Source organism: Tursiops truncatus, chromosome 8, assembly GCF_011762595.2.
Source record: "Tursiops truncatus isolate mTurTru1 chromosome 8, mTurTru1.mat.Y, whole genome shotgun sequence".
Taxonomy (NCBI): Eukaryota; Metazoa; Chordata; class Mammalia; order Artiodactyla; family Delphinidae; genus Tursiops; species Tursiops truncatus.
Genome location: NC_047041.1, coordinates 39,420,242 through 39,432,754, shown reverse-complemented (window position 1 = coordinate 39,432,754; position 12,513 = coordinate 39,420,242). Strand labels below are relative to the sequence as shown.

Here is a 12,513-nt window from a genome sequence, read left to right as displayed (position 1 = left end):
AGGGTTTTTCCTTAATAAAGTGTGGTCTAGGGACTTCCCTGGTGGTCCATTCAGATAGGTAGGGGATACACACACTGTTCTGCACAGCCCCCAGTCAGCAGGCACTTGGCTCTGTAACCCACGGAGTAGTTTGTCTTCTCCATTATCCTTAGTTGAAGAACCTGTTCTTCTTCTTCCATAATGTACATATTTTTCACATTCTGAGTGTTCTTGAGGCTATGATTTTTGAATACTGTTTCCCTTTTAATTTTACTGTACAGGAGACAGAATGTGGCCATGGTATAATGGAAGAACCAGAACTTACATTGATAAGCAACAGTGATATCAGTATTGCTGAAATGGATTTTGCAAACTTAACTCTAGAAGAAAAGAGAGAAAATGAGGCAAAGAGCTGTTTTCAGGTAAATTTCATAGCTCTCATTTTATACAGCAACCCATAGTTGAGGATTAGGGAATAGAAAAGGATAGTTTTACTTAGCTTTCTACATGGCATTTCTTACATTAGAATCGTGTATGAATGTGCTCACAGTGGACAAGCTGACAATTGAACTTTCTAGAAAGGCAGTTCCAAAAGACCTAGGGTTTAGAATGGGTAAAGTTTAGAACCTTTGCTGTGAATCTGTACAGTGAGGTAAAGTGGTAAAGTCTGTGACTTTCTCACAATTAGGTGAGTGAATTTCTGCCTCTTCTGTCAGAAACGCAAAACTCAGATTGTCCAGCTGCATCAGAACATCCTGTGGAGAAACCAGCTGTGTGTGCAGGTATGTATGCCCCGAGCATCAGATTAGTGAGCCCAGGGGCCAGTGGGGTTCCCCCTACTTGAGCAGAAACCCCACATATCTGCATATTGCTGACATATAGCCTCGATTTTTTTTTTTTTAAACAGAAACCCTTTCAAAGTTTACAGCTACTCCAGGGAGCTTACAAGAAGCATTTATGAAAAGAAAAAAAGCATTTATGGAGAGATCCTCACAGAGACAGAAAGAAATAAGGAATAAAATTCGTGTCTCTGGAAGTTCTCAAACCAAAATAGTAAAGGAGAAACCCACAGGTATACTCTCCACATCAGTTTTCAAAGAGAATCTGGCATTACATATATATTAAATGACTTGTTCTCCGCTCAGGTTCATTGGTCAGTCACCTAAAGGGTGTGAACAAGGTTAGAGTGTCTCTTCCTGAAGACAGAAAGACTGCACAAGCCCATATGCACCAAAGGGCTCTAAGGTATGTATGTGGATATATGAAGATCTATGAATTCACATAGCTTAAGTGTCTGTCTTTAATTCCATATAAATTTCTTGCAGATTATACCATCAGTTACCTGAAGTGAAAAAGCAAAAGGAAGAGAAAGCAAAGCAAGACGCATATGCCCAAAACAGAGCAAGGGCAAAAGAATTTCATAAGGTGAGCAGCCACTCCCCCCCCTGCCAATTTTTCATGTCTAAGGCACATCAGAACTACAACTGATAAACGTTATTATTCCCTCCACAGAAAACATTAGAGAAACTTCGAGCCAAAAATATATGCTGACTTTCCACACAAAGTGTAAAGGGTTTTTTTTTATTATGTGTAACACAAAGTTATTTAAGTCAATAAATTTTTAAGGAATTCCACACGTTCTGATTCTTTCCACTGCCAATCACCTTAGTTCCCCCAAACTCATAAATCTTCAACATAAAATAGCCCTAAAGAAGAGAGTAGACACTGGTTAAAGTTGGAAGATATTTAAATTACTTTCCCACATCACTAATCATGGGTATGAGTGGCTTGTATCTCCATCTGGAAAACATAGCACTATCAAGTTACTATTATATCCAGTGGAGAACTCAGTCTTTGGTCACAGCGTAAAGAGCTCCTGGATGTGGTCCCATCAGCCCTCTTTGAAATGACCTATAAAATTATTTTCTTTAATGTGTACATACCTTTCAAAAAGAAGTTATCATATGAGTCAGCCCTGTATAACAAATATAAAGATAAGGGTCCATTTTCAGAGGTGCTCATGTAAGCCAGCCTCCCCTCCTTTAGTAACCAGGCAACCTGTAATGTAATAAACTAAAAGCCCAGGATTAAACAAAGAACTCCAGCAATCTAGGCACAACTTGTTCAATATAATAGTCACTACCCATGTATCAGTATTGTAAAATCCAATTAGAAAAAAATGGCTTGTGTTCTATTTATACCGGAACAGTGCTGACCTAGGCAATGGAAATACAAGTAAATAATAATAAAATGTTCCCAACAGGCTGAATGCTACAAAGTAGCAGAAATAAAACCTAGTGGGAAACTTTTTTTATGGTCATGTCCACAGCAAATGAGAAACTGCATTCTAAAAGCCTTGGTAATGACCATTAAAGCCTGACAAATAATTTGGTGTGGTAAAATAAAAATAATTACTTACCACAATTCTTTTAGTTAGGCTTCTTTGATCTCCAATGAAATATGGACACACTTCAAAATTCCCCACCTACAGAAAAAGATTGTAATGGCAACTGGGACTGATTAGGTTCCAAACATGCACGTTTCAGGCAACTTTTATCTTAGAGCTTTCATTTTAAAACACAGCTTTATTTAAGATGGATGTTCAGAAAGGCTATTTTCATTCAGCCCATTCAGAGCAGTTGAACATTTTGCCATCATCATGACATCATACATTACTGGTAAATAGTAAAACAACTAATGGCCTTTTTAACGTCATAGTCTTTTTCATTAAATACAAGGGGAAAAAATGAAATTAAAATCATACCTGTAATCTTTGGGATCCAATTTCCTCAAGTGATTTACTTTAGGACCCTAGAAATTAAGTATAGCAAGTATGTTGCTATTTATCCCTTCATCTTTTCTAATACTGAAAAGACATGTTATATCCAATTTTTACTCATGAGCCTAGCAAAAAAAAAAAAAAATGTTGCAGGTCTCATTGTCACCACCGCAATGAAATTACAGTGATGGAAGCAAAACCTGTGTTCTCAATGTAGCCACATTAACAATTTACGGGCACCATGAACAACAGTGCCCATTTTCAACTGTATGAGGCTTTATAAACATTTCTCTCAAGCTTATATATACACTGTGCAAAAGGCTTCTGCACTTGTGTAGAAGTTCTGCTGTTTTGCTAACAATGCTATCAATGAAGGAAAGCTACTAGAAGCAACAGAAATAGAAATCCTTACATGTTTAGGGTCAGGAGATGGAGCTGCCTGGTTCTGAATTTGACATCCTAGAAAAATAGTATTAGTTACTACTGAAGACTGTCAAACTGAACAGTATGAGAAACTATAGGAATACTGTATCAGTAGAAATACCAGGTCTAACATGCACAAAGCCAAGAAAACCAACGATGCCAAATACTGAATTTATATTGCACTGTCCTTTGAACACTCAGCAGGAACAAACTGCTGAATGCAGATACCATGCAGTGCAATTATGACTGAACCAGAAAAAACCCTCAACCTCAAGTTTGTAATGTTACTATCTGAGAAATATCTTCACACATCTCTAAAAATTTAAGTTCTTATAACGTGTTTGTCATTCCAATGAGACAACTCCATTAACTCCATTTTAAACTATAAACCTAGCCATTGCTACCTTTACCCTCTCTATACCTATAGAACTTATATAGGAAACTATCCTATTATACATATTTACGTGTCAGTGCTGTCTCTTCATTTTTTCCAATTCTGTAAACACAAATATTACAGCAGTATTTTTGGCCGAAATCCTGATAATTGTTTTATACCTAATTAACTAGCAGTCACAACAGTAATGGAATGCTATACTCAAAATTTACATTCTTTTCAGAACTTCTGAATCCTTAATTTGAATAGAAATTAAATATTCCACTTACCTCTAAAAATGTATTAGGTTCAAATCATATTCACTCCTGCAAATAAAATATCAAATAAAGATGGATACCATACTCATGTGATTAAAAATTAAAACCTCAATATATCTTAAAATATTTAGATATTAAGCATACTCAGCTCTATCAGAATTAAGTTTTAGTTCATGTCTGTATCATTCAGCAGTTGAACGGTTAAATTCATCATCTGAACTGGAATGGTCCCCCCACTACCCCCGCACAAATTACACTGTCACTGATTAAAACTTACCTAAGCCATCACACCCTAGAACAGTACAGATCATTGGGATATGCCAATACCTAAGATAAAAAGTTCGTTAGGTTTTTCATAGTTTACTTGGCAGCTCTGTCTTGTAGTTCTTTCCCACAGATCTAACAGGTAGTTCTATGAGTAAAGGAAACCACACAGTTAATCTATGAGGCGTTTCCAACGATGTAGGTTTACAGAAAAAGCCCCATCGGGATAGACCTCAACCACTGCTTGCGTTTTAAAAAATATAAACAAGTCCACAAGAGAACAATTATTTGAAAGAGCTCCAGTCTCTTAGATATGTTCAAAACTGTGCAGTAACAGACATCACAAAGGATGTTTTAAGAAATTTAAGGAAATCATCCCATGAATTAGTCACATGGTAGGTATTTTTACAATGCTTAGAAAAGATAGCATTATATTAACAGGTAAAAATATGCAAAGTACTTATTAGCTATTATACATGAACCAAACGAAGAGTTCCACATATAAATTTAAGCTTGATTTTAAGAACTTCATTACTGCAATGTATTTTGCCTATGCAATTCCCAGATTACTGCAAAATTTTTACTTTGAATTTTTGCCTTAATTTAAGAACTATATAAAGCATTTTCTCATTAGTTGATATCAATTATAAAAATACAGAAAAATGTTAATGTGGCTGATGTTCTGACGATTGGGGAATCGTTGAAGACAAATTGGGTGTATTTAATTAAACTTTATATCATTCAGATTCATGAAATTTTGTGTCCTGTGTAGTCATTTCTAGCATTATACTTTTAAATCTTCTACCTCATTTTAGATTATGCATTCATTAAAAACACTGTAGGGACTTCCCTGGCGTACAGTGGTTAGGACTCCAATGCTTCCACTGCAGGTGGCATGGGTTCGATCCCTGGTCTGGGAACTAAGATCTGCAATCCACTCGGTGCAGCCAAAAATAAAAGAATGCACTGGCCAAACAAGTGTATGAAAAATATATCCCTTTTGCAAATCTAAATAACAAAGGTCAGATTAAATCAAAATTATAATTATTAAATCATTCAGCATATTAACATGCATAACATTAAATAAAATAATCTTTAGGAGCAACATTTCATCTCATTTAGGCCATGAGGTTTTTAAGAAAAAAGTTATTTGGGGATTCTTCACATCACGTGAGGGTGAATTAATAACAGAACATAAATTTTGGTAAACCAAAATTTGAAGGGAAGAAGAACTTGAAAACATACGACGTGTTTAGTAAACATGTTCAGTCCATATGTAATTAAGTATATAAAGAGTAGCACCATGGCCAGAAAATTTAAAAAATAAAAATAAAACTATTGGATAGTACAATTCCATAACAAAAAAACCACCCAATCAAAAAATTGGCAGAAGACCTAAATAGACATTTCTCCAAAGAAAGCATACACATAGGCACATAAAAAGATGCTCATCATTACCAATTATTAGAAATGTAAATATAATGAAGTACTACCTCACACCAGTAAGAATGGCCATCATCAAAAAGTCTACAAATAATACATGCTGGAGAGGGTGTTGGAGAAAAAGGAACACCCCCCTACACTGTTGGTGGGAATGTAAACTGGTACAGCCAGTATGGAAAACAGTACGGCAGTTCCTCAAACTGAAAATAGAGCTACCATATGATCTAGCAATCCCACTCCTGGGCATATATCCAGAGAAAAACATGGTTTGAGAGGATACATGCATTGCAACGCCGTTTACAGTAGCCAGGACGTGGAAGCAACCTACATGTCCATCAAGAGATGGATAAAGATGTGGTACGTACGTATGTACATACACACACACACACACACACACACACAGTGGATTATTACTCGGCAAGATGTGGTACACGTACGTACACACACACACACACACACACAAATGGATTAGTACTCAGCCATGAAAAAGCATGAAATAATGCCATCTGCAGCAACATGGATGGACCTAGAGATTATCATACTAAGCAAAGTAAATCAAAAATAGAAATACAAATACCATAGGATATCACTTCTTTGTGGAATCTAAAACCACAGAAATGAACACATCTATGAAACAGCCTCATAGAGAACAGACTTGTGTTTGCCAAGGAGGGGGATGTGGGGGAAGGATGAACTGGGAGTCTGGGATTAGCAGATGCAAACTACTTATATATATAAGTACAGATAAACAAGGTCTTACTACATAACACAGGGAACTATATTCAATATCCTGTGATAAATCGTTAATAGAAATATATGTATAACTGAGTCTCTGTTGCACAGCAGAAACTAATATTGTAGATCAACTATACTTCAATAAACTTTTAAAAAATATTGTATAGGGGTGCGGGGAGATTAAAAATATGTTGTGTATGCTTGAAGCAGGAATATCCAAGATTCTGACTACAACTGCCTAATTTATAGTTCTGGGACCATTTCATTCAAGCGAAGTGAAACTGGCACAATGTCACTATAAAGCATGTCAATCCTGAGATTCATTTTCTGAAATTACATTATGAACAGAAATTTAAAATTGGCAAAAATGCCTTTCAATAATGAAACCTATGGAGGTTTTAAATTCTGACAATTTATCACATTTACACAAATTGGACCCAAACTCACCTAAAGCATAAGACATACCTTTTTAGATTATCCAGACACTCTGATCAAGATAAAAAAGCCTAAAAAAAGAAGCCATCTTTGTTTCATGTCAACGTTAAAATTAGAGTACTAAATCAATACAGCTGATAATTTAAAAGCTTAAGATATGAGGGAAATTATCAGCTCTATAGTCCTGGAAGCAATCTTTATGTTTATCAATACACCCCCATCACTTGACTCTCTTAGGTATCATGTTCCTTCTTATCTGTATCAAAACTCATACTGAACGATGAGCTCTGGGTTGCAAAAGAGGATTTATTTGTGCACCTGTCTAGAAGTCTTTGTCCACAAATTAAACAAAAACAAACACAAGTGCTATGGTAAAATGAAGTATATATATAGAGTGGCATAATCTGCAACATACAGTGGTGATGAAAATGATAGTTCAAATATTATAGGTAGTTTTTAGGAAAAGAAAATATTAAGTTCTTATTACATTAATAGGCATTTCACACTAAATTTCTCTGAAAAAAATAAAAATGGAGTTGCAGGTACTCTAAGGAGAATTATCATTAGTGGTTATTGCTGTCAATCATTAGTGGTTATTGCAACTAAGATTTTCTTTTCAGGATTACAATCTTATTTCTTTGATTCAAAGCTCAAATGGCACCTTGAAGTTCTCTTACCCAGAAATACACCACCATATGCAAAAACAGTAGGACGTTGTTTATTTTTGGGGGAAGTGATTATATCTGCTGTAACAGCCTCAATGTTTTTTCTACATAATCTCACTGTTTTAATTATTTTTCTTATAATTACTACTTCAGGAGTTTTATAAATTTGTTTATTCTTTTTATTTTCTTACAAGGTTCTTTTTTATCATAAGGCTGGCATATGTATTCACATTTATCATCTTTTCTTTCTATAAAGTTCCTTTTTCTCTGTTCTGTTTACCTTGTCTGGTAGTCATAATCCTATCTATTTTCAGGCCATTCTGTCCTCTGTCCAGTGTTTTTTGGATTTTGATGCTCTCTTTTTAGGCAATGCAGCTTCTTCAGTATATTCCTCTTGTTCCAAATATACATTCTTCTTCTTTGGTATTTCAGAACTTATTATGAAATAATTATCCTCCTGCATAAGAAATAACAATACTAAGCAATAACTGAAACTTTACCGCGTTAGTAATTACATATAACTAAACTCTAGGTTACTTAAAATAACCTGGATACTACATCTGGATGTTAAAAATCCAAATTAACTTCTGCTGCTTTTCTCATCTGATATCCTAGTAGCAACACCACACATGAAAACTTACAATAGTATTGTTTTTACTGATATAGTATTGATAATTCATGTTCTCACCAATTATCCATAAAATTCTTATTTTTATTCTTGCATTTCCTGTACCAAGGGCACTGAACCTTTCAAAACTTAAATACAGATAGTAACACAACAGGATAAAATTCTCCCTTTGTCAACAGCTGTCCTCCCAAAATGAAGTGGGATAAAATTGTCACTTACCACCAATTTAATATCACATTCATCATGTTCAAGATTTGTTGCAATCTCCTCCTCTGCTCTGCAATATTAAAAGCATATCACTCAATGTATATATATAACTGATTCAATTTTGTTATAAAGCAGAAACTAACATACCATGTAAAGCAATTATATTCCAATAGTTTAAAAAAAAGTGTATCACTCAGATGACAAATCTTTTATAACCCAATGAGTAGTATACTGTCGTGACACACAACTGAAACAGCAATACCAGTTTAGTCTATTAATATTTTATCTGTGTTCACATCACTATTAAATCAAAGTATAAACGAACTGATAGCATATGGACCAACATTAAAATTTAAAAGCACTTAATCTTATAAAACCTATGTCCAAAATTATTCCAATCCATGATAGAACTTACGCTGACTCTTCAATAGGAGAGATAGATCCATCATCATCCAAGTATCTGTATCTACGACTATCAAAGTCTTCTTTTTCTAAATCTTCACCAACGTTCATTTGTTTCAAGGATTCCTTGAGATGGTATTCATACTTGAGTTTTTCAAGGTAGTTAAAAAATCCTCTTGCCACTGCTTGCTATGTACCAAAAACACCATATTTTAAGTCAAGGACTTAAAAAAAATTTCTTCCACTCAGCAAATGCCTATGTTCCTAAATGACAAGGATCCCCATAACAAGGTCCTTAGTGATCTTGATTTAACTACTCTGCCATATGGAGATCACGTGTATCAATTCACTGTTCTACCTAACAAGTTATCAAAGTTAGTACCAAGAAAAACAAGCATAAATCTTGTATCGTTTGGGCATTACTTAAGATATTTTTTAATGCAGAGAACTGTCTAATCACCTTAAAACATAAAGAGGTTAATGAGTATTAATCCTTTCCAATAAATCAGATTCTAGAACAAGTGACTACAAATTATGCAATCACTTATCTCAAATATTTCAGAGTCTACTGCTAAGTACTGGCGTTATTTGTCTGGTAATTCTGTCAGAAATTGAAATATCTGAACAAAATGAAATCCTAAAGCCACTGAACATGAAAGGCAGGTGTGGGTTTCACTTCGGTTACTATAAAACAACTGGGCATTTGAGTTTTAGGAATGGTGTTTACAGCCCTGACATGATAAGATCAAGGTATAAAATCAGCCTTAGAGCACTTCATATACAGGTACATTCACCCTGTGTTACCAGTGCAAGATTCCACCCAGAAGTCCAAGTGAACTTTGAGCTGAAGGAGGGGGATGGCATTTAAGCAGCAGTATAGTCAGTATAGAGAAGTATTATAAAAGTTGAAGACTGTATGTTCCAAGTACATCTGAATCCTAAAAGCGACCAACAACTCATTTCAGACATTTTAAGCTATGTGCATCAGCATATATAAAGACTCACCTCAAAGGTTAAAATTTTTCTCCAAGGTAATGGTTTTCTTCCATTTTCTGATTCTAAAAATGGGAAGCCAGATCCTTTGTCTTTAAATTGTTTCTTATTTATTTGTGAGCTTCTAGTGTTTCTCCTTCCTTTTGGTCTTCCCCTTGATCTTCCCGTTGGCTTGTATTTCCTCTTTTTACGTTTCTTTTTTTTGAATCTTTCAAAAATAGCTTTTAAAGTCAATGGTCTTGGCTCTATAGATGAGTCACTAGATGAATCTCTTGCTTGAGTACTTTCAGGTGTGTGAACAAATTTTCTAATAGGGTTTCTTTGCCTCCTTTTAGGTGGGATAGGAACACACTGAGTTTTAAATAAGCTGCTACCAGAGGAAGAGTTATCACTAGAAAACAGGGAAAGAGTAATTGTAGCCTCTTATATTACTGTTTATTACCAGTAATATACTTTTCTTTTACAAATCAAAGCAGAAAAACATGTTCAAAGTAATTTTTTAAAAGATGGGCTCAGTACTAGCCAATCACTTAGCTCTGACCACTCTACCACAAGTGGCCCATAATGCCATGTGCCATAGCACTTAGCCAAAAAATCATCTTCCTTTATGTAAGTTCCACAAAGGCAGCCTTGTTCACTGCTAGAGGCTAAACTAAGACAAAGCCTCCTCTAAATAAAACAAGAGTATCCTAGCGGAGAGATGTAGTGAGTATACTAGAAATGCTCATTTGTTTTCCCAGTGAGATCAACAACAATTAGGACTACATACCTCTCATCATATACATAAGCCAGCATCCCTGATAACGTGGAATATAGGAACAAGTTGATTTTAAAACAAGATTCCCTACTGATATCCATTTTCTTCTTATAAAATGAGGATGATTTAATGAGGAAGATAGCAGTTTGGCCCGGAGAATATACTCCTGTTTCCCTGAGTTAACCATGTGTCCCACGATTATAAGTAGTTAAAACTTCAAAGGCCTGTGCAAACCAGGTTTTCCTTTTCTGTTCTAATGCATGAAAATTACCATTACCACCACTCATTATCTACAATGATTTATGCTTTCCCAGTAATTCAAATACAGTAAAATTACCATCTAGTCTCTTTTCCAGAAAAATCTGGTGATTGTTATTTAAAAAAAAGAAAGCACTTACCTTTGATTCTCAATTTCCACAGCTGAGTCAGATGCCGTTACATAGTTGATAGAATCCATTCCTGGTATGTGTTTTCCAAGCCCCTCTCAAATTTGTTGTCAATTGTCCTTTGATTTAAACAGATTTCTGACCATACAAAATTCAGTAAATGTGATGTTGTTTCCCTGAATAAATGCAAACAGCTAGTATCAGAGTAATGAAAATGTTGATGTCATTGTGACAATTATGTAAATTAATTACACATAAATTAAGGCAAAAATCACATACAAGGCTTTTAATATTTTCATGTAGGAACTGTCATTTCAGGTCTATCCTAAAATCTAGAGATTTTATTCACAAGTTCTCTTTCAGTTTTGCCTCCTTAATCTATCCAATGTTAGATTCCAGAAGAGTATTGTAATTTCCAACGAAAGTATCATACAGCTTTCCACAACAGTAAAAAATGTAATTTTACCCTTAGCCATACAACGGCCAAAAAGCCATTTTTCAACATCAGTTGGGAACTAGTATGAAAATCTTTTGCATACAAAGCCAGAAGGTGGAGTATGGCCTCAGTATACCCGGGAAAATAATCAGCAGGACTTAACTACCTCTATCCAAACTCCTGGTCTGGAATTTGCTGTTAATGGGTACTAATACAAAAGTTCTGAATTCTCAAACTTTTCGATGAAAGGCTTACAAATAATAAAAAAAAAAAAAGACAAAGGGCACTGTTGTAATCTCCTTAGATACAATAGTTTGGACAAAATTTAAAAAAAAGATAATGTCTAATTTTACTTTTCCATCTCCCTTATCGGGGATGCCATCATTCTTCCTATTTGTATATTGTTCTTAGTCTTTAGCGTTCTTGGCAATGACAAATGAGCAACGATGAAAGAAATCCTACAAGAACAATATACTTCGAACATAGGAAGCCAATAAGGTCACAGAGCTCTCAGATTCGCAAAATACCCAACGGACTCCTGGTAATTTCACGATGTTTTATCGTAGTTTTCTAAAATGCAAAATCTAAGAAATAAGTCACGAAATAACTGCCCAAAAAGAAATTCAACAAGTGGATCCAATGGCACTGATAGTATACTTGAGATTAAAAAAAAAAAAAAATCAGAGCGTATTATCAAAATTAAAGTTGACTCAAAACCTCTTTTTCGGAAACTAGAAAGCATTCCTACGAAGTGTGGCTTCCTATTCCGAGATTCTGCGAGGAGCACATGGCAATAGTGCCCTTCACTGGCTCTAACAATTCCCCTTCAGCACTTTGTGCGATTTTGGGGCGAGCGTCTCCAGGAAGCGCCTAACCTCGTACAAAAAGAACGGCGTCAGCAATGGTTACCTCGCACTTAACCCCTATTAATTCAGAAAATGTGTATTGTATGTACCACATTTTAACATCTACATGCCAGACAACGGACCACGCCCATGCTATAATCGTGTACTGTGGGCCGCAGTAAAGCCACTAGGCCCGAAGTCCACAAAAACCACGAGCCCTCCGCCTTCGGGGACTGACTTCCGCGGCTGGACCCCGATATGCCACGCAGGGGCCTGGGAAAAGCTACAAGAGGAAACCCTCCCCCGCCCACAAGGCCCGGAAGCCCCCGTCCTCTTTCCTACCTGTCGAGAAGGCAGACAGCTTGCACCAACCAGCGCCGGCTCGGCATGGGCCTCAGCTGCGTACCAGATACCCGCCACCCCTCCCTAGGAAGTCCGCATTCAGCAACCTCCTGAATCCCCCCTCACTCCAACAACTTAGGAAC

General features: G+C 35.8%; 2 protein-coding genes and 8 non-coding genes across 23 annotated transcripts in view; 1 reads left to right on the top strand and 9 right to left on the bottom strand.

The window, feature by feature from the left end:
* CEP295 (centrosomal protein 295) overlaps positions 1-1,613 on the top strand; it is a 48,339-nt gene extending 46,726 nt beyond the window's left edge. For 11 of the 14 annotated variants that reach the window (XM_019923751.3, XM_073808305.1, XM_073808304.1 and 8 more), the window contains 6 exons: positions 261-401; positions 668-761; positions 887-1,051; positions 1,125-1,224; positions 1,305-1,404; positions 1,492-1,613. In XM_019923751.3, the coding sequence (XP_019779310.2) occupies positions 261-401; positions 668-761; positions 887-1,051; positions 1,125-1,224; positions 1,305-1,404; positions 1,492-1,530 (639 nt within the window). In that variant the 3' untranslated portion in view covers positions 1,531-1,613. Of the gene's footprint in view, positions 1-260; positions 402-667; positions 762-886; positions 1,077-1,124; positions 1,225-1,304; positions 1,405-1,491 lie in introns of those variants that run through there. The other 3 variants (XM_073808307.1, XR_012333368.1, XM_019923749.3) reach the window with 3 other exon arrangements.
* Positions 1,528-12,509, bottom strand: TAF1D (TATA-box binding protein associated factor, RNA polymerase I subunit D). The gene is given in 9 exon segments (XM_073808314.1): positions 1,528-2,790; positions 3,845-3,880; positions 7,655-7,712; positions 7,715-7,831; positions 8,222-8,279; positions 8,625-8,800; positions 9,617-9,995; positions 10,760-10,923; positions 12,371-12,509. Coding segments are annotated over 7 exon segments (864 nt in total). The 5' UTR covers positions 10,819-10,923; positions 12,371-12,509; the 3' UTR covers positions 1,528-2,790; positions 3,845-3,863.
* On the bottom strand, positions 1,766-1,892 carry LOC117313444 (small nucleolar RNA SNORA25). Its single transcript, XR_004527952.1, has one exon. It is a non-coding gene; the product is annotated as a small nucleolar RNA SNORA25 (small nucleolar RNA).
* Positions 2,228-2,348, bottom strand: LOC117313449 (small nucleolar RNA SNORA32). Its single transcript, XR_004527957.1, has one exon. It is a non-coding gene; the product is annotated as a small nucleolar RNA SNORA32 (small nucleolar RNA).
* LOC117313439 (small nucleolar RNA Z40) lies at positions 2,576-2,647 on the bottom strand. The gene has a single exon (XR_004527947.1). It is a non-coding gene; the product is annotated as a small nucleolar RNA Z40 (small nucleolar RNA).
* LOC117313445 (small nucleolar RNA SNORA1) lies at positions 2,901-3,035 on the bottom strand. Its single transcript, XR_004527953.1, has one exon. It is a non-coding gene; the product is annotated as a small nucleolar RNA SNORA1 (small nucleolar RNA).
* Positions 3,283-3,420, bottom strand: LOC117313440 (small nucleolar RNA SNORA8). The gene has a single exon (XR_004527948.1). It is a non-coding gene; the product is annotated as a small nucleolar RNA SNORA8 (small nucleolar RNA).
* LOC117313463 (small nucleolar RNA SNORD5) lies at positions 3,981-4,052 on the bottom strand. The gene has a single exon (XR_004527971.1). It is a non-coding gene; the product is annotated as a small nucleolar RNA SNORD5 (small nucleolar RNA).
* Positions 4,204-4,334, bottom strand: LOC117313450 (small nucleolar RNA SNORA18). Its single transcript, XR_004527958.1, has one exon. It is a non-coding gene; the product is annotated as a small nucleolar RNA SNORA18 (small nucleolar RNA).
* On the bottom strand, positions 6,951-7,077 carry LOC117313455 (small nucleolar RNA SNORA40). The gene has a single exon (XR_004527963.1). It is a non-coding gene; the product is annotated as a small nucleolar RNA SNORA40 (small nucleolar RNA).
* Positions 12,510-12,513: the final 4 nt, after the last annotated feature.